A 22,264-nucleotide genomic window follows, 5' to 3' on the forward strand; every position below is an offset into this window, starting at 1 on the left:
GAACTGTCTTTTTAAAAGTATGGGGCTCAAGGGAACTGAGGCAAGAACCCCTTGCATTAGGAATGTGGGTTAGTCTTCATGAATCCCTTGACAAATTAAGTTCGGGGTAGAATTGCTCAGAGGTAGTGTGGAGGCAAGCAGGCCAGTTTATTGTAGCTCATCCCCAGCAGTGAACTTCCCTGGACTGTAAGGGGAATTTCTATTACAAGGAGCTCTCATTTGTCCTCTAACAGATCATTTAATAAAATTCATCCAACATGTTGTGTCTGCCTCTTCATTTTGTGTCAGTGCCTAAACTTTTCCGAACATGAGTAAATGCAGTCCCCTTCTAAATCTATTCTACCTGCTTCCCCCTCTCCTTCCAGTCAAGTTTTGTGTCTGTATTCCATGGCAAAATCTGCAAAGTGCCTTCCTGGGTGTAGATGCAGAAATAGAAATAAATGTGCACATTACCAACCCTTTTTAATAAGTTTTAATTTTGGAAGGGAAAAAATTAAGAACATCCTTACTTTTTTACACCACTTTCAATTTATTTCTTTAAAGCAAAGGGACTTAAAATACTTAACTTTGAATTAAAGTACATTAAATTTGAATAAACCTCTTACATACATTTAGGGCTAAGCCCAAACCAATCAGTGTCTCCCCTTCTTTTCTGCTTTGCAGCCCCCTACATGCACCCAACCCTCTGGAACAGATTTGGTGATGGTGGGGCATTCAGAAAGGCTGCGGGGGCTGGGAGAAGAGAAGTTTGATCCACCAATGGTGTCTGTTCCACTGGCAGAAAGACACCACTGGATACCACCTTTAAACTTTAGGGTAAAAAAAAAATACTCTTGACAAACTTATTTTTGTCAAATGTGTATTTCATTGTAATACAGTATTTATTTATTTATTACATTTTTTTTACTGCCCAATATTGACCAAATACAAAATAAAGTAACTTTTTATTTATTAAATACCAATTCCCAGACAATTTATTTTCTATTAAGAGGCAGGCTATTTTAACTGATATGCTATCAGAACTTACTTGCATTCAAACTAAACTTGTGATCTTAATAGGAATACTTGTCTCATTTATAAAGCAAAAATGGCAGTTTCCAGGTATTTATTTAGGGCACAGTTCTGTTGAGATGGCCATAAGCCTCTGAACTCTTCTCCCTCTCTGCATTTTAGCTAGACAGGCTTTTTCTGCAAAGCAGGAGGGAAGGAAGGCCCGGTGATACAGCATAAGCTGACCTTCTCTGTCTCCATGCTGGTGGCGAGGGGAGCTCAGATTCTGGATTGAAGAATCCAAACTATCCTATGATAGTCTCAGTCTCGAAGCCACAGGATTGCACCCTTATTATTTCATTTAGTGAAAAGAAAGTCCAGATTACTTTGTACCACATTTCAGGGTCCTTAATGCTAAAACCTCCGAGGTGTAACTCATGACAATGACGATACAAACTGCAGGTAATGGTGTTTAGGTTAAAGTGCAATATTTGATCTTGAACTTTACTCTAAAATTATATTAAATTATGGTATCTATATATATAAAATGCTAAGGCAATGTGATGCACCAAGGTTCTGAACTATGACACAATGGAGGTTCTGAGCTATGAGAAGAACTTTGTGTGGCTGAGCAACAAGACATATAAACACAGCTGATACAGCTGGCATTGAAACATATTGCAGAACCAGGGGGGGGGGGGGGCGTGCAGCTCAAAGAGTAGCAAGTCCAATGGACTCCCAGATCCTGCAGCTGGCATTGAAACATCATTGCTGAAGCAGCCGAACCACTTCGGGCCTGTTTGGCCCAATGACATTTGTTCTTAATAAGTTCAAAAATAAATGCAATGATTGTATAAAAAGAACTGACTACTGCATTTCTCCAAAAGCTAATGCAGAAGATTGACTACTGTACCCCCATTTAGAGCATCCAGATTATGATTTAGCTGCAAACTGAGGGACTGCCCATGAGAAACTTCACATAGGCTGGGGACTAAAAACCCTATTTTGGAGTTTAATGAACATATGAGAAAGGGATCAAGGATGAACACACTAGATCTGCACCCTTTCTCCAGGTGCTGAGGACAAAACCTCTGCAAGTTTCCCCCACGGATTTCAAACCTTGATTATTCCAGGGTTCTAAACTACATGGTAAGCCTGCACGTATAGAAAAATGCTCCCCACTGCATTCATTGCCCTGAACACATGGAGTACAACAAGAAATGCAGAAGGAAATGGTGGGGGAGGTGACCAGAACTATTGGGAAAAGAATGCTTAAATAGAACTAATGCTTTCAATCCTTCCATTCACAGAAGGGGATGTGAGCAGCATTCTTCTCTTATGAATTGAAGATGCTTTGCATTCACAGAGCAAAAGGTTTCCAAGCTCCTGCTTCTACAGGGAGTGAATATGAAAAGAGTTGTGGTACAAAGATTAATTTCCATGTGTGTGATTTGGGGTTGAGGAAGGTTAAAGATCTCTGATTTTGTGTTTTGGGGTCAGGTTGGCCCTGGGGAAGAAAAAAAAAAAAGAATTCTTGAAGTCCCTGCCTGTGCAAGCTTCACAATTGCTGACATAATCCCCAATTCAGTGAACTGGGTGGAAAAGGATGCACCATAATAGTATCAATGACCAAATTTGTCTAATTTAGTAGTATACATTTCAAATAGTATATAAGGGAATGTCAGTTCTCTTGTACATAGGAAAAACTTTATCCTGCATTGTTTTAAAACGTAAGTGAAGGTATTGTTTATTGCTATGCCCCAGGGTCTGCTCATAATGTATTTACTTGTTACATTTATAATTTTATTAGCTAACTTCTGGGGCAGTGAGGATATGCACTTGAATTCAAGTATGATTCAGTCTATGCTCCTTGTCAAAACATATATTTTTTACAAGAAGTGGTTCTTTCCTAGTGTTTCTCTGGCTGCATTCGGACAACACAGTGGTCAATGGTTGGATAATAACCAAGTTGACAGTTGTTTATCTAGGGGGTGTTCCCCACACAACTATTAGCCCACACTGAGTTGACTCACTCATCCCCTGCCCTCTCTCCCCCTCAGTCCTCCCACTAGTATTCCATCAGCCATTGTTGCTGAAAACCTATCCTGTTGGCTAGACTAGAGCAGCTGCCACCGTTTTGACCACTCTTACCTTGCAACTCTGTGGTTGACAAAATCACCAACGGTGCCCTCCACACAACACGATAACCCACAGTGGGTTAAATAATGAGCTATCGACTATTTAAACCACCGTTGGTTGGTTATCGTGTTGTCTGAACCCAGTTTCTGTTTTCATTTGGTTTGCTTTTGCCTTTGCAGCCAGAAACTAGTTGTCTTGAATTTTTTATATTTTACATTTATTCTTCAGAGATTCTATGATGTGTATTTTAAGAACCCAGTTAAGATGAAATTTTTCTTCTGCTCAGGTATATATGACAAGGACTTGTCCATTCTTGTAATCCGTGCCTTTGATGAAACCGATCCTTCTACTGTTAGATAGAAAACTCTTATTCATCACTGCTATCATTTTTTTCACTTTTTACAAAGCTCCAACTTTCTCTTCCATCTTGTTCTTGTGGGAGAAGTTTATATTTTCTTTTAAAGAAGCCAAGCTGGAATACACAATTTCAGAATTAATTTAAACTTTGGCAAATATTTTTTTAAAATTGTTAATTATTAATATTTTTTAAAAAAGGCATGATCCATCTAAGGTAAGCACCTTTTAAGTTCCACTAATTTCACAGAGATTCTTAAGGATGTGTTTTAAATATTCTGAACTTTGGTTGGATTGTTGCCCAATAAAGTTAGGTCTACACAACATAATATCTTTCTATTAATGCCTCACTGGTGCTTTTAATTTATATGGAACATCTTATAAAAGGTATTCACAGAAATAAGATTGCCATTGAACTACGTACCTTCCATAAAATACATGCAAGAAACAAAAGCAAAGCAAGTCCAACTATTGAACCTATTCCAATTATCAGCATTGTAACACGAGTTTTAGTCTTTTGGTTATGAAGTCCCTCCAGAATGACCTGCACAAAATAAGGTATGTACAATAAGTATACCATACATTCACAGAAATGAAGAACTATTAGGAGGCTTGTGCCACCATTTTTCTAATACAAGCACAAATAGGTTTTTTCTGGAATTAGTGGCAGAGTTGCCTTCAAGGTACAAACATTAATAGGTTCCAAAAGAGGTTCAATACCATTGGTTTCATTGGTGTTTAGGATTTCAGGCGTTATACCAAGGAAATAGGGGTGTGTTTTCAGCCTATTGTTATTCTTCCCTAATCAAATGTCATTTAACAGTACTTACATATGTGGTTTGCTTGTCCTTGTGCATTTCAATGACTTTGGGATCTTGATACGCTGAAACTTTTCCTTTTACCTCAAATATAAGTGATGAAGCTTCATCCTGTTTTTAAAAGGTATGTTACTCTCTAAAAATTAAATGTTACATCTGGAGAAAATAATATATACCTATTGAATTGGGGTTAAAAATATGCAGAGTTGGGAACCCACATAGAACATGACCAGCCAATGTTAAGTACTTTACAGTTCCATTGATTTCAGAGAGAGAGAGAGAGAGTTAGTTGAGTATGTGCTTAAATCTCTGTCACCGAAATCAGCAGGATTGAAAATCACAACATTTTAGCTGGATTTTGCCCTGAAGTTTCTGGCTTTCAGTTACATGTATTTATAACCACCAATATGATAGGTCAAAGATTAAAATATTTACCATGTTTAACAACGAAGGTGTTGCTTCCAAATTAACATGAACAGTTGCTTCCTTCCCACTTTCCATGTCTCCAAAGTTGCAAAGTATTAGCAAACAGAATGGGTCATCTTTCATACAGTACTTTAGAAGAGAGAGCAAACATATTAGATATTACTATGCAAGGCTATTAATTTTAATCAATTTTTTTATGATTTTGCCTGTTTTCATGAAGAAAGATTCTTATGGAAGTCAAGTCACAATGGGGGCAAAATGGTCCTAGCCACAACTGGAGTGCTTCAGCCACTGCTTTGGCTGTGGCCACTTTGGCTTTTGCCACATCTTCCTCCACTGGAGAGGATGGAGCATATGTGAAGCATTCCCTGACATCGGAGGGCTGAGCATCCAATTCCCAACTTAGTTCCTCTCTCTTGATCTATACCGTAAAGCTGGTGCAAACATAATGTTTACAATCTCTTTAAAGCTGATAAAAAACATCTGAAGCACTAAGGGTTCTGTCAAAAAATATCTCACAGACCTGAGTACCTTAATTTACAATTTCAGTTTCAAGAACATTGTGAATAGTAAGACACTTCTTGTTCATTTATTTTTGGCATGTGGGAAAACCTGCATTACAACAACAACAGCACTGGACTGGCTACAGAGCTGGGAACTAGATCCATCACTGGGAGGGTTCATACGTAATGCTAAGCCATGGCTTAGCACTACAGGCATATTCAGAAAAGATCCTGAGCAAAGCTATGAATCATAGCTTTAAATAAACAAGCTCCCAAGTCGACTGCTAAGAAGGCTAACTACAAATCCTGGCTTGTTTAGCTGGCTTGTTCAGCAAGCTAGCTTATTTTAGACTACAATTCCTGGTTCGCATGTAACAAGGAATTGGGGCAAAGTGAAACCGAATGCTAGTTTATTCCTCCTGGCCACGCCAGAGGATGGAAGGGAACGTTTGAGCTTTGTGCTGGCTCCTTTCTGCTCATGCACATAACACTAAATGATGGTTTATAATGATGATAATTGATATATGGATATAATTGCTGTGGCAACAAATATTGTGGAGGCTGTCCACGTGGAGGGTGAGCAAGAGTGTAGAATGACACACAAAGATCTTTCAGAACAGGGAAACACACTAAAGCCCTAAACACAGTTGGGTTATTCAGCATCTGTATATACTAACAGTGACTGATATCTCTACTGTTTTGAACCTTTGGCAGCACAGAACATTAGATGTAGAGAACATAGTGATTATGGACTTTTCAGGACTTTCTTCTTTGTTTCTGCACGTTCTGCTTTTATGGTAATCATAGTTTCAAACAGGTTTGGCCATTTCAATATTTTAGCATCCCACTGCTACACAAAATATGCCTTTCGTAACATCTTGATAGTAAACCTTTCTTAATTGAATTAGAAACATATTCAATCATCTCTTGTCAGTTCTCTTGAAGATTGATGCCTCATATTCCAAATTCGAAAGTAGTGAATCCTTAGTACCTTTTGTTTTCCTTTTCTTTATACGGCCAAAGTTTACTTTTAACTATTATGTACCTAACTTGTTTTCTAGTACTGAAAAATCGCTTATCTAATTAAGAAAATATAATGTGGAAGTGTGTTAATCCATTACATTTCATTTAGGTATATAATAGTTAAATGTAAAGGTCAACAGGACCTCCCGTTTCTCTCCCCCATGGCTCCCATATCTACTCTGGATGCTTCCCCAATCCTCCAGAGCAGATTTTCCGGGTGTGTGTGTGCAGCACTGCAGGGGATAGGAATTCCATTTCACCAGCATTTTCATTGCAATGGTAGATGGCTATTTGATTCAACCCAATATCTTTAATTTAAAACACTACAAATATCTATGAACAAAACAAATTAAATAGAAATTACCAATAATCTCTTGTCAATCTTTGTAAAGAATGTAATGAGATCTTGCAGCATATTTGCATGATGTTCTGGTAAAGTACAGTCCCTTGTATAATTTTTGTAGCTACATTGTCCAACAGTTGTCTGAAAATGAGCAAAAGCACAATTATATTTAGTTTTCAGATTCTATTAGAAGAAACATCTAAAGCTTGCATACACCATGATTTCTAACAAGTTTACTTAGTAATAAATCACATTATTTTAACAGAACTTACTCAGTTCTTAACGCATGGCCAAAAAAGAAAAACAACTATATATAGGTAGCTTTGGAGAAAGAGAGCAGATCTAGCATCTAAACTTTATCCATGACTAAATTTGTATTACCTTTCAGCTATGCTATACTGTGGCGTGGAGGTGGGTTGGCAGAGAAAAGTAGGCCTGATCCTGCTCTTATGTGTGGGACTCTGTACCATCATAGATAATAGAAGTAGGACATCTAGAGGAGGATTCTCAGCTGTAACTGGGAGTTTGGGATTTACCAGGTCACATCTTAGGGTTAGGTAAGAGTTGGGATATAAGTGGCATTCAATGGCTCCAGACACAATTGCAGGACCCAAAGATGTCTGCTACATGAAAGTCTTCATACCCATATCTGCTGTGTAAAAAGGTCCTGTGTGACACTGTAGCTCCATCCCAACCGCCTTCACAGCTGTAACTTTTGTCAGTGTTTCACTGTTTTGATGTGTCACCATTATTTGCAAATTCTATGTGGGCACTTCTACATAGTAATGGAATTGAGCCATAATGTCCTTAAGCAAACTAAGATTTAATGCATTTCTGGATCACAACTATAATGTGGAAACACTTATCACCATCAAACACAGCAGAGCTTGAGCTGGGAACCCTGAGGGCAGGTACAAGTTACTCAATGCACCCATCTGGAAAGGAGATTGGAGGAGGAGAAAACCACAGGCACTTGAAGTCTCCTAGCAGCAACCTTGAAGTGGAACCCTTCTAACCAAGGACTCAACTGAACATTGAGAACCAACCACTTTCTACTTCTATAAAGCCATCAGGGCCTGCTGCTATTATTCATTCTGAGCAACTCATCAGCAGTCCTCTGAACCAATATCTGTTGTTCCTGCTCACCTACCTGAGTTTATTATAATCTGCTTTTATTTATTTATTTATTTATTTATTACATTTCTATACCGCCCAATAGCCAGAGCTCTCTGGGCGGTTCACAAAAATTAAAACCATTCATAATATAAAACAACAGTATAAAACCATTATATAAAATACAATAAAAAAGCTCAACCAGATAAAAACAGCAGCAATGCAAAATTACAAATTTAAAACACCATGTTAAAATGTATTTATAGATTGTTAAAATGTTGGGAGAATAAAAACGTCTTCAGCTGGCGATGAAAGGAGTACAGTGTAGGCGCCAGGCAGACCTCTCTGGGGAGCTCATTCCACAGCTGGGGTGCCACAGCGGAGAAAGCCCTCCTCCTAGTAGCCACCTGCCTCACTTCCTTTGGCAGGGGCTCACGGAGAAGGGCCCCTGTAGATGATCTTAAGGTCCGGGCAGGTACATATGGGAGGAGGCGTTCCTTCAAATAACCTGGCCCCAAACCGTTTAGGGCTTTAAATGTCAATACCAGCACTTTGAATCAGGCCTGGACCTGGACTGGCAGCCAATGAAGCTGGAAAAGGACTGGCGTAATGTGATCTCACTGGCCAGTCCCTGTTAGTAAATGGGCTGCCCTGTTTTGTGCCAGCTGAAGCTTCCAGACAGTTTTCAAAGGCAGCCCCACGTATAACGCATTGCAGTAATCCAAACGAGAGGTTATCAGAGTATGGATAACTGTAGCTAGGCTATCTCTGTCCAGATAAGGGCGCAGCTGGTATATCAGCCTAAGCTGGTAAAAGGTGCTCTTTGCCACTGAGATCACCTGTGCCTCAAGTGACAGTTCTGGATCCAAGAGCACCCCCAAACAACAGACCCGATCCTTTAGGGGGAGTGCAACCCCATCCAGGACAGGGCGAACATCACATCACCTCTTCCCACTCCCCCCCACTCCAGCCCTTTTAAATGAACAGATCAGTTGATTTTGATCTTTCACTTGCCTGTGGAAGTCCTAAACACCTGTTACCACATTTTAAGTCTTTGCATTGCTGCTAGTTTTTATTTTGGTTTTTACTTTTATTTTATACTTTAATTTTAAACTTTTATATTGTGTCTTATGTTGTATTTTATGGTCCTAATTGCTGTGAAACACCCAAAGAGCTTCAGCTATTGGGCGGTATAGAAATGTAATAAACAAACATTTGTTCCCAACACTCTGACAATCATTCAATTACAGCACCTGACAATCACTCAATTATAATTTGTAAATTTGATTGTAGAAACTTTGGCTGTGTTCAGATGACACAAAAAACACCCCCAAAATTTTAAGGAGTCAACCCTCAATGGAATGGGCAATGGTTGCTATTTGTGTCATCTGTTGGGCAATTTCCACCCCGCGGTGGACTTTTTTTTGGCAGAAAAACAACTGGAGAAACACAACTGGCTGCAGGGTTGACTTCTCACACAACTCGTGTTTTTTGCATGGTCCAAACCAAGCCAGTGGTTTTCCTGAACGATTGAGTTGATGTTTTCGCCTGGTTATAGAGTTGTCCGGCAAGAGTAGCCAAAACCGAGCTGGCTGCTCTGCTACAGCCAGTACAACTTGCAGAGGCTGCTGGGATAGTATCTGAAAAACTGCGGGAGGAAGGAGGGCAGGGATAGGGGTGGAGGGTGTGTCAATCAAATGCTGGGTTGAGTAGTAATTCACTCCATTCGAGCCTTAACCGCTCCATGGGGGCATGGCACCATTTTGTGTGGGGAATACCCGCAAAAAAGCCAACCATGAATTGACTGCTCCACCCACCAATGACAAAAGTGTTGTCCGAACACAGCCACTATGTCACAAACGAGACTCCAAATGCAGAAAATAAACTAGGCATACCTTGACATCCAGAACATTAAACAGCTTATTGTCTTTTGGTGCAAAAGAATTGGGTATCTGTATCATCATGTCTACAGCAGGAGCCAGGCTTAGTCCAAGATTACTAACCTAAGGAGTAAAGGAGGCCACAATTATGGCTGGAACATCTCTCAAATTGGGATCCGAACCAGACACACGTAGCGTCAAATACTTGAACTCTTCAAAATTTTGAATTCCAAACTAATAGTTTTTCTAGTATTTTAGTTCTTTAGAACACTAAATGTTTTTATGTTTTAATATGTGCAGCATCTATTCAATACCTCAGCCCCTCTTGCCTTTCAAGGCTTATATTCCAATAATATGATGACATGACCTACCATAAGCCTAATAAATTTGAACTGAAAAAACCCCAAGACCTATAAAAATAAAGCCTCTCAGTTGCCATCTATGTCTAACTCCAACCTCCTCTTCCATCCCTACTCCAACCCCTGACCAATTCATAGCTGTGAAAGACTTGTTAAAAGATTAAAAATAAAGAGCAAAAATGTTGACACCGGTTTTCAAAAGGTTGTTTTCACTCATTGTAAATGGCTTAATTCACTGGTATATGCAATTGAAAAACTGCAAACTAACATTCTTTTTCACTTAAACTTAAAAAACTGACACAACAGGTAATATTGAAGGACTTGTATTCCAAGAAGGGTAGGCAATTGATGCCTTCCAGCTGTTTTGGATGACAACTCCAAAAACAGATTATGCTGGAAGGGGATTATGGGAGTTGTAGTTCAAAACATCTGGAGAGCACCATTCTGCCTACCCCTGGAACAGTCACTCTGGGCAAAGCCTCACCCAGAATGTGTATATTTATTGAAATCACATTAACTTCCTACCAATAAAAAGCTTTTCTCCAATAAAAGTGATGATTTGCCCATTTCAATTTTCATTTGATTCACTTTTTACAAAGCAGCAAGATTACAGAATTTTGACGGATTTACAGCTCTTACATGGAACATGAAGTTGATTGTCTCCTTCATGCAAGTAACAGATGAATTTTCCTCATTGGGCCCATAAGCAAATGACGTTGGTAACACAGACCTACAAATGGTGTTTTCCAAAAGAAATGAAAGAGAATGCATAGTGATTAAAGTACATCCACTCCCCCCCTTAGGCATAATTCCCTACACAATTCTAAGAACTAGATGTTTGTCATCGCACTTCAGCAGAAAGGAAAGCAGAACAAGACTTACAGGAAGCCTGGTCCTGAGCCATTGCAGCAGCCGATGTGAGGCCAACCTATAGGAGCACAGGAAGCTGTCGTATACTAAGTCAGTAGCTGAGTATTGTCTACACTGACTGGCTGTGGCTCTCCAGGGTTTCAGACAGGGGCCTTTCACAGTCCTACCTGGAGATGCCAAAGGGCTGAAAGTGGAATATATTCTGCATGCCAAGCATATGCACTACCCACTGAATGCCCCTCTCTTTGTCTTTCAAAAATCCTCTAATCCCTCCCTACTCACATGTTCTGAGAATTTCATTAAGAGTTAACAAAACTAATAGATACTTTAAGAAGAAATTGAAAAAAATGGGTGCGTTCACAATATTTGTTAAAGGTATCTAAATTAAATAAACAGATTTCCAGTTCATTAATAAAAGTCTACCAGGACCACTATGCATTATAACAACCGTTTCAGGGGGGGAAAGGCTTTTGCTAGTTAATAAGCCTCTACTCTGTGCTTTTATGGTATACTAAGGGCTGACAGTGCCTCTTTATAGAGTCTAGTACATGCATTCTGCATCTAATCTAATTATCTTTCTGCAGTTGTATTTATTCGAAACACTTTTATGTTGCCTTTCCATAAAAAATGCACCAAAAGCTCAACCAACAATTAGTTTTTGGAAGTGTTACACTGGCTTCCTCAAAATCCTGTGGAGAGAGCAAAGCTCTGTGAGTGATTTTAGATGGAGGGTTCCTAGCACTAGCAATCCAAAGGCAATACGCAGCAGTTCCATATTTTGCTCCCTAATGGATTTTTGCATTAAGAGAAAAGATGGAAGAAGCACAAAGAAAAACATGGGAGGCTCCATGAGTAGGCGATAAATGTCTGGACCATTCGTAAACGTCTGTCAGAGAGGCAAGGGGAAGGCGCCATTAAAGCCTTGACTGGAATCTCCCCGTATGTTGCTTTGTAGTTCATAAACAATTCTATGTGGGTTTGCAAATTCATTGGCTTACCCATGAGCATTCAGCTCAACCTCATGCTTCAGAGGCAAAGTTAAAATTAGGCTGTTATCCAACAGTATGTCCTTGTCCAGTTCATTTTCACTATAGAAGGAAACAAACATTAGAAAGCATCACAACACCCATTCGTATGCATACAGATCATATTTGGTTAGATAAAAAAGTTTTCTACAATGCATTTTTGGTACTAAGCGATAGCATAATTCAACCAAAGGTAAGTACTTTTAGTCACATTAGTTTCAGTGGAAGTGTTAAGCTTATTTGGATTGTACACATGGTCTATTTTTGCAAATCAAACCAAGAGACTCACTTCAATAGCTTTTATTTGCTTTCTCTGGGGCTTCTGAAAATTATGGAATACATGCTTTCCTGCACTTCAATAACTTCTAGTATAATTCTCTGTTCTGTCTTTCAAATGCAGAAACAATATTAGACCAAGACAGCAATCTGTAGTAAATAACATTACCAAGTTGCATTAATGCTGATGCCGAGGTCATCTCTTGCCCTGCTAAGTGAGCTTGCATCCAACACAAAACTAAAATCCATCTGTGGAGCGAATGAAATACGTTAGGGTTAAATGAATACAACAGTATTCTATTGGCAAGCATTTCATTTATTATTTATTTATATAAAGTATTCTCTATTAGAATTAGTATCAGTAGTATATTATTCAAGTCTGAACTGTATGCTGCCTTTATAACTCATTTAATCATCCCTCAATATGCTTACTTGGAAGTAGGTACTACTGAGTTTAATGGAACGTACTTCCTAGCAAGTGTGATTAGGATTGCTACCTATATATATCTTTCATCTTGCTTATTGTATAAACATGTTGCATTTTTGTGGCAGCATCTATTACAAATACTACTTTAACCAAGTACACAAAATATGGAATTATATCCTGTGTTACCCTAGAGGACAAGTACAAGGATTAACACTGCACAAGCGGGTTGCACCCACTAGCAGCACAACTATCACAACCAGTGCAAGGAACACGGTAAACTAATGAGGCATTCTGCAAACCTAAAGCCTTGCAGAATGCCTTGCCGAACATCTTATAGAATGCCTTGCGCAAGCAGGGCCAAAACGTTTAAGACTTGTGCAAGAACAATAATACATGCTCTGCAGCCAGTAGAAACTTTGTATTAGAGAATGACACTATTGGATGCAACCCATAATAAATAATTTCTAAAGTACAAGATACACTGGTAGCACCCCATACCCAGCAATTTCTCATCACCAATAAATGCTTCATTCTGACATCATATCTTGGTCTTCTACTTTTATTTCTCTACAAAATTCTATTGCCAGGGAAATGTATTACAAAATGTATGGAGATACAGATGACAGTGAAACAACAATATCCTAGGCACAAGGCTATTTGTTGAAATAAAAAGAAAAATGAGGATATGCTCTTCCAAGAAAAGCACAATTTTGAGGCTATTTGTCATATTACATTGTGGGTGTGTTCCTTAGTGTAAACAACAGTGGTAACAGTAAAGGATGCAATTTGGTTTAAAAAGGAAAAAAAATTAAATCTTTAATCTGGTGATCTATTTCATTTTTATAATTTTTCCATATTTTTATGTACACAGCCCTGGGATTGCCTTTGGCAATGAATGAGTAAATTAATAAAAATAAATTGTACCTTTGATAGGTGATCTACGTATAAATACCCAACACTGCAGTCGAGTTTTACTGCATGGCTTTCCGTTTCTGACACTTCGCAATGTATCTGGGTTTCTTCCTGCGACAACAACAAACAGCGTATTAAAAGCAGCAGACAGAAGAAGAGTATGGATGGTTTGCAAAAGTAAATTTTCAAAAAGCTGAGGAAAAGACATTGACAAGACAATGGGGATCTGTAAGTGGATATGCCCCATTATATTTTTGTAAGGAGAGCAATAAAACCCACCAATTTGGATAGATGTATTTATTTATTTATTTATTTATTACATTTATATCCCGCCTTTTTCCTCCAAGGAACCTAAGGCAGCATTCATAATCCTCCTCCTCTCCATTTTATCCTCACAACAACAACCCTGTGAGGTAGGTTGGGCTGAGAGTCTGTGACTGGCCCAGAGTCACCCAGTGGGTTTCCATGGCTGAGTGGGGACTAGAACCCGGATCTCCCGACTTCCAGTCCAACAACTTAGCCACTACTCCACACTGTTGCGAGGGTGTGTGTGCCACCCCACCTTCCCAGCCCAAGCTAGAGTTTGCCCTGACAAGGAAAACATACATGTACCCACCATATGCTTTCCCAAACAGAGCAAATAAATTTGGGGAGCAATTTTCATTTGGAACATAAGAATATGGGAAGCTGCCTTATACGGAGTCAAACCATTGGTCCATCTAGCTCAGTACTGCCGACACTGACTGGAAGCGGCTTTCCAGGGTTTCAGACAGGATTCCTTTCCTCGCTCAGCTTCCTCAGATAGGACAAGGGACCTGGGACCTTCTGTATGCAAAGCATGTGCTCTATCTCACTAAGCTTTGGAAAATGGCATGGGGAGAAAGGGTTAACCACAGAACCTATCTGAATCCCTCATCCAACACTTGGTTTTTACACAAAAATAAAGATCTGGTAGATCAGATTATAAACTTCCATGCTCCCATCTAGGATGATCCAGACATGTCTTTGTGGGTAAGGAAAAACTTCCTGACTGTTAAGAGCAGTAAGACAATAGAACCAATTCCATAGGGCGGTCATGGCCTCTCCCACACTAGAGGCATTCAAGAGGCAGCTGGACAACCATCTGTCAGGGATGCTTTAAGGTGGATTCCTGCATTGAGTGGGGGTGGCGGGTGGGGGTGGACTCGATGGCCTTATAAGCACCTTCCAACTCTACTATTCTATGATTCTATAAATAAAAATACTCTGCTTCTAGTTGTCTACCCAGTTGACTCCAGTGCACTTTTCTTTATGCACTATTTGTGCACTATTTGTCTGGTTTAGACAACACGCTAAACCATGCTGCTTAACCACAAAATGGTTAACGGAATGCAATGCATTCCATTAACCATTTTGTGGTTAAGCAGCATGGTTTAGCATGTTGTTTGAACCAGGCCTCTGTCGTCCCTGTGAAACTGCTTTTGCTAGAGAGCCCTTTGAGCCCATGTAGATGTGTCAGGCTGCCAGGGGTGGGGACAGGGGCTGAGAGGCTTGTGAATCCAGCAGAATCACAGCCTCTCCCCTGCAGCCAGGATATGTCTCTCCCCCTTTCTCTCACCATCATTTTTTCGGGATCATAACACCAACCTCAGGAGGGGAGCTGCTGTGAAGCTTTTGGCCGTAGCTGGGAGCAGTGGTGCCCAGGCTCATAGGGTCAGAGAGCCAGCACCTTTTTTATTAGCAGGGATGTTGACAATATCTGCCACCCACTTCTCAAGTTTTCCTCTTCCCTCTGAGCTGAGCTGCAATCCACACAGTAGCTGGGGGAAAATTAATTCTCCCATCAATAATATATTGTTCCCTGCTATAAGGAGAAATACTTTGGGTGTGTGTGTGTCTTGTTCTTGAATGGCGATTAAAAGCCATTAGGCTTTACAAAAGATCTGCTCCCTGGGGAGATATGACAACTGCTAGGATGTGTTTGTTGATATCGACTGCCTGAATGTTTCGACTTTCCTTGGAGGCGTGGCTATGGGTACTGTCATGATGAGCACCTGCACTTTAAAATGTACTTCTGGCTGGGAGAAGTGGGTGGGTGGAAGGTGAACAGGGAGGGGAGATCCATGATCAGATCCTCCTTTTCCGAGGTTGGCTTCGCCCGCCCTTGCATGGGGGGCTTATCTGGTACAGCAAGTTACATAAACAGGGCATAGTTGTCACAATATTATGTATTGTTAGCTGTTAGAAATAGTTTCATTTATGGAAAATGTATAACTCTGCAATCAATAAGGGATGGGAGGAGGGATGGAGCCATGAGCTCATCAGGAGGGGCATGGAATGTTATAAAAGATGTTGGTTGTGGATGATGGGTAGAGAAGCTCGTCTTCGACCCATTGAGGGTGAGTTTCCTCCTACATGTGTAGTTCAATAAAGAAGTGGTCAACGAATCTGGACTTGTCTGGTTTTCCTGTTCCTCCCTTCTGGTTGGGGGTTTTACCCTAACAATTTTGGTATAGTCTTCGAAAAGGAAATCTGCAGCATCATACAGCTTAATAGAAGTTGGGATTGCACTGCCCAACTATTCAACATTTTCTGTAGATGACTCACCAAGATTTTTGGTGAAAGTTCAGTATTGTCCCTACTTTGATTTTTTTAAAAAATACTAGGCTAGCCTAAGACGCAATGGGGTGGGAGATGCTGGACAATATTGCAAAATGTACAGTATAATGCTTTATTTGCTAATTTACTGACAGTTCTATGGGTTGGAGTGTGAGCATAGTCAGTTTATAAAAAATATAAATCCAGTTCTTACCTGCTCTAAAATTTTTGTGAAATAAAGGCCTTTAGGGAGCTGGATATGGAGGGCAGCTTGATAGGCATCATCACCAGCATTGTACAGGGTGACATTTAGCATCAATGTTTTCATATTTCCCACTGCAAGGTAAGATTTCTTTTCATGGGGCCTACAGAAAATTAAAACAACATTATTAATTTAATTTTTGGCATATCTAAAAATGAAAGTTGCTCAAGTACAGAAGAAATGGCCAGGTTTACCTCTAGGCTCAAGGCTGAATGTTGACACACTGGGAAGTTCAGCTGGAAGAACTGAAACTTTCTCCTTACTGGGGTGTCTACATAGGATGGAGTGCAATGACCTCTTTCTGCCCAAGGGCCAAATTCAATTTTGGAGAAGCTCTCAGGGGCCACATTATGGCATTGGGCAGGGCTGGGGGCAAAGACAGCAGCACCTAAACTACCAGCATGCCTATAGTTTAAAACTCCTACTGCCAGTATCTAAGCCTTAGGAGAGGCATTGCAACCTTTTAGAATGGGAGAAATAACCACAAAAGCTGTGTGTGTGTGGTGGTGGGGAGGAGTGGGATCCATCTGGTGATGTGGGAAAGGGCACATGGCCCTCTGAGGAGCCCCAGAAGACTAGCATGGGACCCGACGCAAGATGGATTAGTCTACGGGCTTGAGGTGCCACACCTCTGACATAGAACAAATAGTCCCTTGTGAAGCAACAATGGACTACTTTCAGCATTTTTGCCTTACTTGTGGGTTAAGAAAGCACCTTCCCGATGTGATATAAATGTATTTATTTGTTTATTTTAATGGATACCTCCTGCAATCTTACCACTTGGTAAATTTGTTATCTGAGACTATGTAGAAGACCAAACTACACAAGGGTGAGCTCTCTCATCTTGGGATAGCGTGGCAGTCTGTATCATCTTGCTAAGGGGTAAGGAAATTTAAAACATTTTATCTGTGTGAGTCGTTATCCCTCATTCTAATCTGCCTCATAGGGTTGATATGAGCATAAAATGTGTGGGTGGGAGAGGAAGAACCATGTATGACACTCTGAGCTCCTTAGAGAAAGGGCAGGATAAAACTGCAATTAATACAGAAGTTGCCATCTATATTCACCCTTACAGGCAACCAAACCATTCTAAGAGTCAGGATACTCTCTTTTTGGGGTTAGCTTAGTTGTCTGTACCTTTCAGATAAAGGATAAGAAAGATTTTATCACACAACTGATGAAGATATGTGGTAAGAGCATCACCTCTATAGTGTCTTTATTGCCCTACTAAATGGTGGAGAGAAGTTTACCATTTCCTGTCTGATCAGAGGCATGTGTGGTACAATTCTTCTTCCACTTGGCAAAACAATTACAGATGATGATCTGCTTATCAAGTGGTTGTACACACAAACCGTTCTCTTTATTCATTCTGAGCCTCTTCCCAAACACCCGCTCTTCAAACATGCTCAATGTAGTTTTTGTGTTTGACTGGAATTGCTTGGTCTCACTAGCGATGAATGTCTTTTTTGTCTACTAGTTCCATTTCCACTATTTTAAAACACATTGCTAAGTGTGTCTGTGCTTAATGCTGCTTTTGTATTACTTATGCTGCACAAGAGCTCTTGTCTTTTAAATCTCCATCAAGGTTAATATCAGACAGAGCTTGTGCACATGAGTGAACATGTCTATCTCATATTCCACCTAGTGTTCCCTAATCACGTTAACAAGCAAAAGGTACCTAAGAGAATTTAAAAGTAAACTTCAGTTTGACATTAAAGTTTAATTAAGACTTGCCGAAGAGCTGCCTTGAAATAGACATTTATCAAATATTCTGGCTTGAGACCAACGCATTAGTCACTGAACACCTTCGGGAGAAAAGTTGGCACTTAGACAGGGAACAGAAGGTAAAACTACTACATAAGGAGCTAAGTTCTAAATTAGAGAAGCGGAAATGCTAAGGTTTCAGGGCTGGATCAGTGCGTTTACTGTTTGCTCTAAAGTTCTTTCTTTATATTTAAATAATGGTTCTCCCCCTTCCCTGTTGTACGTGTTACTGCATTTTGCTTTGTTAACAGGGTGCCAAAAGCGGGTGGGGGAAAAGGCCCAATGTGGAGTATCTGCACGCATATAATAAATCAACTACGTGCACATCTGGGAATGTGAGAAAGTTGAACTAGGGTTTTTCACCTCTAATCATAGTTTATTATTATTCTTTAATCAAATGCATAAAATCCATTTGACATGTGTATGTGTGTATCAAAGAAACAAACTCAGTTATTTGACCGAAGCAGATAAGGAATCATATCAGTAGATAAGATATAAGACTGCAATGAAGGCAATCACAATCAACGCTATCTAATTTCTTAATTAGAAAGGAAGCAAGCAGCCTACTTTCCTTTAAAAAGAACACTGTTTTGTTCACAGATAAGGGACATAGTCTGTCCGGAAATAAAAAACCTAGTGTTTCATATATAGCTTAATGTCTCACACCTTGCAGAAAGGCCAAACAAGGCATGATGGCAGCAAACTCATTTATTTAAGCCTCAGTCTGCCCCATTCATGTATAAAGTGTGTGTGTGTGTGTGTGTGTAGGGGGGGAGAGTGGTTAAGAGCAAAAGAGGACACGGCTGGGGGGTGATACATTCTGAACTGACTCATAGTTTACTTCACCAGTGTCTCCCCTAAACACATTTCTCTTCACTGATTTTTAAAATTAACAGGAGCTCATCTGGAAATCTGGGGTAGAAAAAAGCTTGGAGAGGTAAGAGGGGAGCACAGGGAGGGCTCTGCTCACCCATTGAAACATCTCTTTTGCTCTAATAATTAGGACCCCTCCCCCTGCTCTAACATGATCAGAACAGGCAAACACTGCTCAGCGCCATGATTTATTGAATGGACACATGATTGATATATATGCGCTAATATTCCTTTCCAGGAATACGCATGGAACCTCTGGCATGAGCATGAAGTTCTTTTGCCCACAGGGAGTTCTCAGCTCATCTTCATGAAAGGAGAAGAACCACTTACATAAGCTTACTGTGCTGGTTATCACCTTTAAAGCTCTACATGGTTTGGGTCCAGGCTACCTGCAGGATCGCCTTCTCCCATACAATCCGCCCTGCACACTCAGGTCCTCTGGAAAGAATTTACTCCAGTTAACAAAAACAGGGCTGACAACTATTACCCAGAGGACCTTTTCTTCTGCCGCTCCCAGATTATGGAATGACCAATGAAGAGATTCGTCAACATAACAGGCTTCCGGATTTTAAGAAAGCTATAAAGACTGATCTCTTCCAGCAGGCCTACCCAGTTGAATTTTAAGATGCCTTTTAATAATGTGCTGCTTTCAATAATGTATTCATTTTAAATGTTTTAATCAATTATATGTATTTTTTGGCGTTTGTGTTGACCCGGCCTCAATCCGGAAGGAGAGGCAGGTAACAAATAAATAAATAAATAAATAAATAAATATATTATTATTATTATTGGTCAGGTTTGAATAATCGGAATGGTAACAACGTAGTATCAGTTGTTTCCTCTGCTCCTGTGCATGCTGGTAGCAAGCCTTGTGGCACAAGCCTTGCATATATACCTAGAAGTTCCACTAATTTACACACACACGCGTACACAAACACACACGCTATGCTGCAAGAAATAATTTGGCATTCTATTCAATGGCTCAGTTCACACAACACATTTCTCAATGGTGATTTTAGAACTCCACAGTGGACTTTTTGTACCACCATTAAGAAATGTGTTGTCTGGCTGGAAAACTCCACAGAACAGCGGAGGGTTTTTTGGGAAAACACTCCACGCTGAATATCCTTGCTGTGCAGAGAAGAGTTCCTGCGCAACTGTTGTGTTGCATGTCATGTGGAGGACTCCATGGAGTTTTCCGTTGTGTTGAGTTGACTTTTCCCACTGGCTACAGAGTTCTCTGGCAAGAGCGGCGAAAGGAACGAATGCCACACTAGGAAAGCTGCCAAGATTATTATTTTTTGCAGCAATGGCTGATGGGATACTATCGGGAGGACCAAGGGAGGAGAGATGGTGGAGGAACTGTCAATCAAACTTCATGTTGCCTTTTACTCAACTCCACGGGAGCCCACAGTCACACAATGGTGGCGTTAGACCATGGTGTATGGTGAGTACCTCCTAAAGACTCAACCGTTGAATGGAGTTTTCCCATTGCATAGAGAAACGTGTAGTCTAAACTGAGCCAATACCTTCTAAAGATGATCTATCTTTGATTGAAATAGAAAAGTCTGTACAGCTCGTACAGTCCTTTTTAACCATATAGAAATCACATTTGACTTACTTTGGAAATGCGAGTTTTCCAGAAACTTGCAAGTTAGCAGAACAATTTTCTTGTGAGCAAAATCTTGCAAACACAAACTTTAAAAGAACAAAACAAAAATTATTCATGTTTCAATATATCAATACACTCAGAACCCTCTTACCACGAAGCCCACAACTATAAATAATATTTTGCTAATGGATTCTTGCTTCCCATTTCCTACTCTTGCATACACACCCCTTTTCTTTCTTTGCATGCAAGTCTGGTACCTTCTACCATCAGTAACACCAAACCATGGGATCTGAGACAGAAGGCTCTTTCTATTTAGTCACATTAACTAAAACCTCAAGGAGGCACTTAACAGTACTAGAAGACTTCAGCCCACACACTGCGTATAAATGGCATTCCTTCCTGCAATAGTTTACAGTGGCCTGATTTGGACCCGCTGGAGCACTTTCACTCTGCCAGCCCTGCTATTGGGCGATGAGACTTGAATACTTCTACTATATGTTTTTCAGAGAAACGTAACAACAAAATCTAAGCTGCTTTGTCACTTAACTGGGAAGCTGGCACAGACAAGTTTATATTTGACTTTTCTCTTCCCCCTGTGATTATTTCGATGCTATTAAGAAGCTTCATGAGGCAGAGAAACAAATCTTTTTGACCTTTCATCAAAATGGTACTTGTCAAGGGAAACATTTCATTAATTTGGAGGAGTTTATTATAGTCTTAACCACTGCCTTCCCAGTCTTTATATCGGAAAGATTAGATCAGAGGGCAAAAATATTTGCAGTGATCTATAAAACTATGCAAGCAGCAGAAGGCTGCATACAAATAAACACTTGTATGTATTAACTGCTATTTCAAGTTTCTAGAATAAGGCAGTGGCTCTGTAACCACAGCTGACATTTTTTAAGCCATCCTTTCTAGGCTATGTATATTTTCCAAAGCTTTCAAATATGCCCAGCAGTCTCACATGTGTTTCAAAAGAATAAATCGCATCAGTGGGCATTGATCTCCAAATCAATTTAGTATATTTGGACTTTGGTGTGAGTATGGACTGCCCCCATTCATTTTGGTATTGGGATATGCTCTATATGTGCAATTGCATATGTGATCATTCTATAGCCAGGGCTGTTGAACCCCTTTCAGCCTGAGGGCCAAATCCCATTTTAGAGAAGCTCTTAGGGGGCATATTCTAGTAGTGGATGGGCCAAATGCAAAAGGAGCGGGGCAAAAAGGTGGGACTAAAATACCCCCCCCCCCAAAAAAAATAATGCAGCTTACTTTACGTTAAAGCTATTAGGAGAAGCATTTCAACCTTTTAGAATGGGGAGAAAACAGCACAAAAGCTGGGAAGCCACCAAACAATCAGTGGTTAGAGGAAAGGGGGTGGGACCCTCTGGAGAACCCCAGAGAACTAGACTGGGCCACAGGGGCTGAAGTTCTGCCCCACTGCTATAGCCACATGTCACTATCTTACTACCGCCATGCTGGTAAGTGTGTAATGATGATGGTTCTGAAACATATTAATTAGCCCAAAATGAATATACAGTGTGAGATGCTTAAATCCAGTTTAAGTATGTATGTATTTAATACATTGACATTCCTCAGCTTCAGTTCCGAAGAGTTCCTTGGGTGGCAAACAATATCAATACAACAATACAAAACACACTTAAACTAAAGAAGCACAATTGGAATTTCAGTCCAGTTCAGCAGCTACATAGAAA

At 40.1% G+C, this 22,264-nt stretch overlaps 1 protein-coding gene across 1 annotated transcript in view; it reads right to left on the reverse strand.

Moving 5' to 3' along the window:
* Positions 1–2,398: 2,398 nt before the first annotated feature.
* Positions 2,399–22,264, reverse strand: part of ITGA4 (integrin subunit alpha 4) — a 51,844-nt gene continuing 31,978 nt past the window's right edge. Inside the window, exons 17-28 of the mRNA XM_063118597.1 lie at positions 20,556–20,632; positions 16,250–16,400; positions 13,471–13,569; positions 12,289–12,368; positions 11,817–11,906; positions 10,588–10,678; positions 9,605–9,712; positions 6,618–6,737; positions 4,737–4,856; positions 4,314–4,412; positions 3,908–4,027; positions 2,399–3,601 (exon numbers count right to left, since the gene is read on the reverse strand). Of these exons, the coding sequence (XP_062974667.1) occupies positions 3,497–3,601; positions 3,908–4,027; positions 4,314–4,412; positions 4,737–4,856; positions 6,618–6,737; positions 9,605–9,712; positions 10,588–10,678; positions 11,817–11,906; positions 12,289–12,368; positions 13,471–13,569; positions 16,250–16,400; positions 20,556–20,632 (1,260 nt within the window). The 3' untranslated portion in view covers positions 2,399–3,496. The remainder of the gene's footprint in view (positions 3,602–3,907; positions 4,028–4,313; positions 4,413–4,736; positions 4,857–6,617; positions 6,738–9,604; positions 9,713–10,587; positions 10,679–11,816; positions 11,907–12,288; positions 12,369–13,470; positions 13,570–16,249; positions 16,401–20,555; positions 20,633–22,264) is intronic.

Source organism: Elgaria multicarinata, chromosome 2, assembly GCF_023053635.1.
Source record: "Elgaria multicarinata webbii isolate HBS135686 ecotype San Diego chromosome 2, rElgMul1.1.pri, whole genome shotgun sequence".
In the NCBI taxonomy this organism is placed as follows: Eukaryota; Metazoa; Chordata; class Lepidosauria; order Squamata; family Anguidae; genus Elgaria; species Elgaria multicarinata.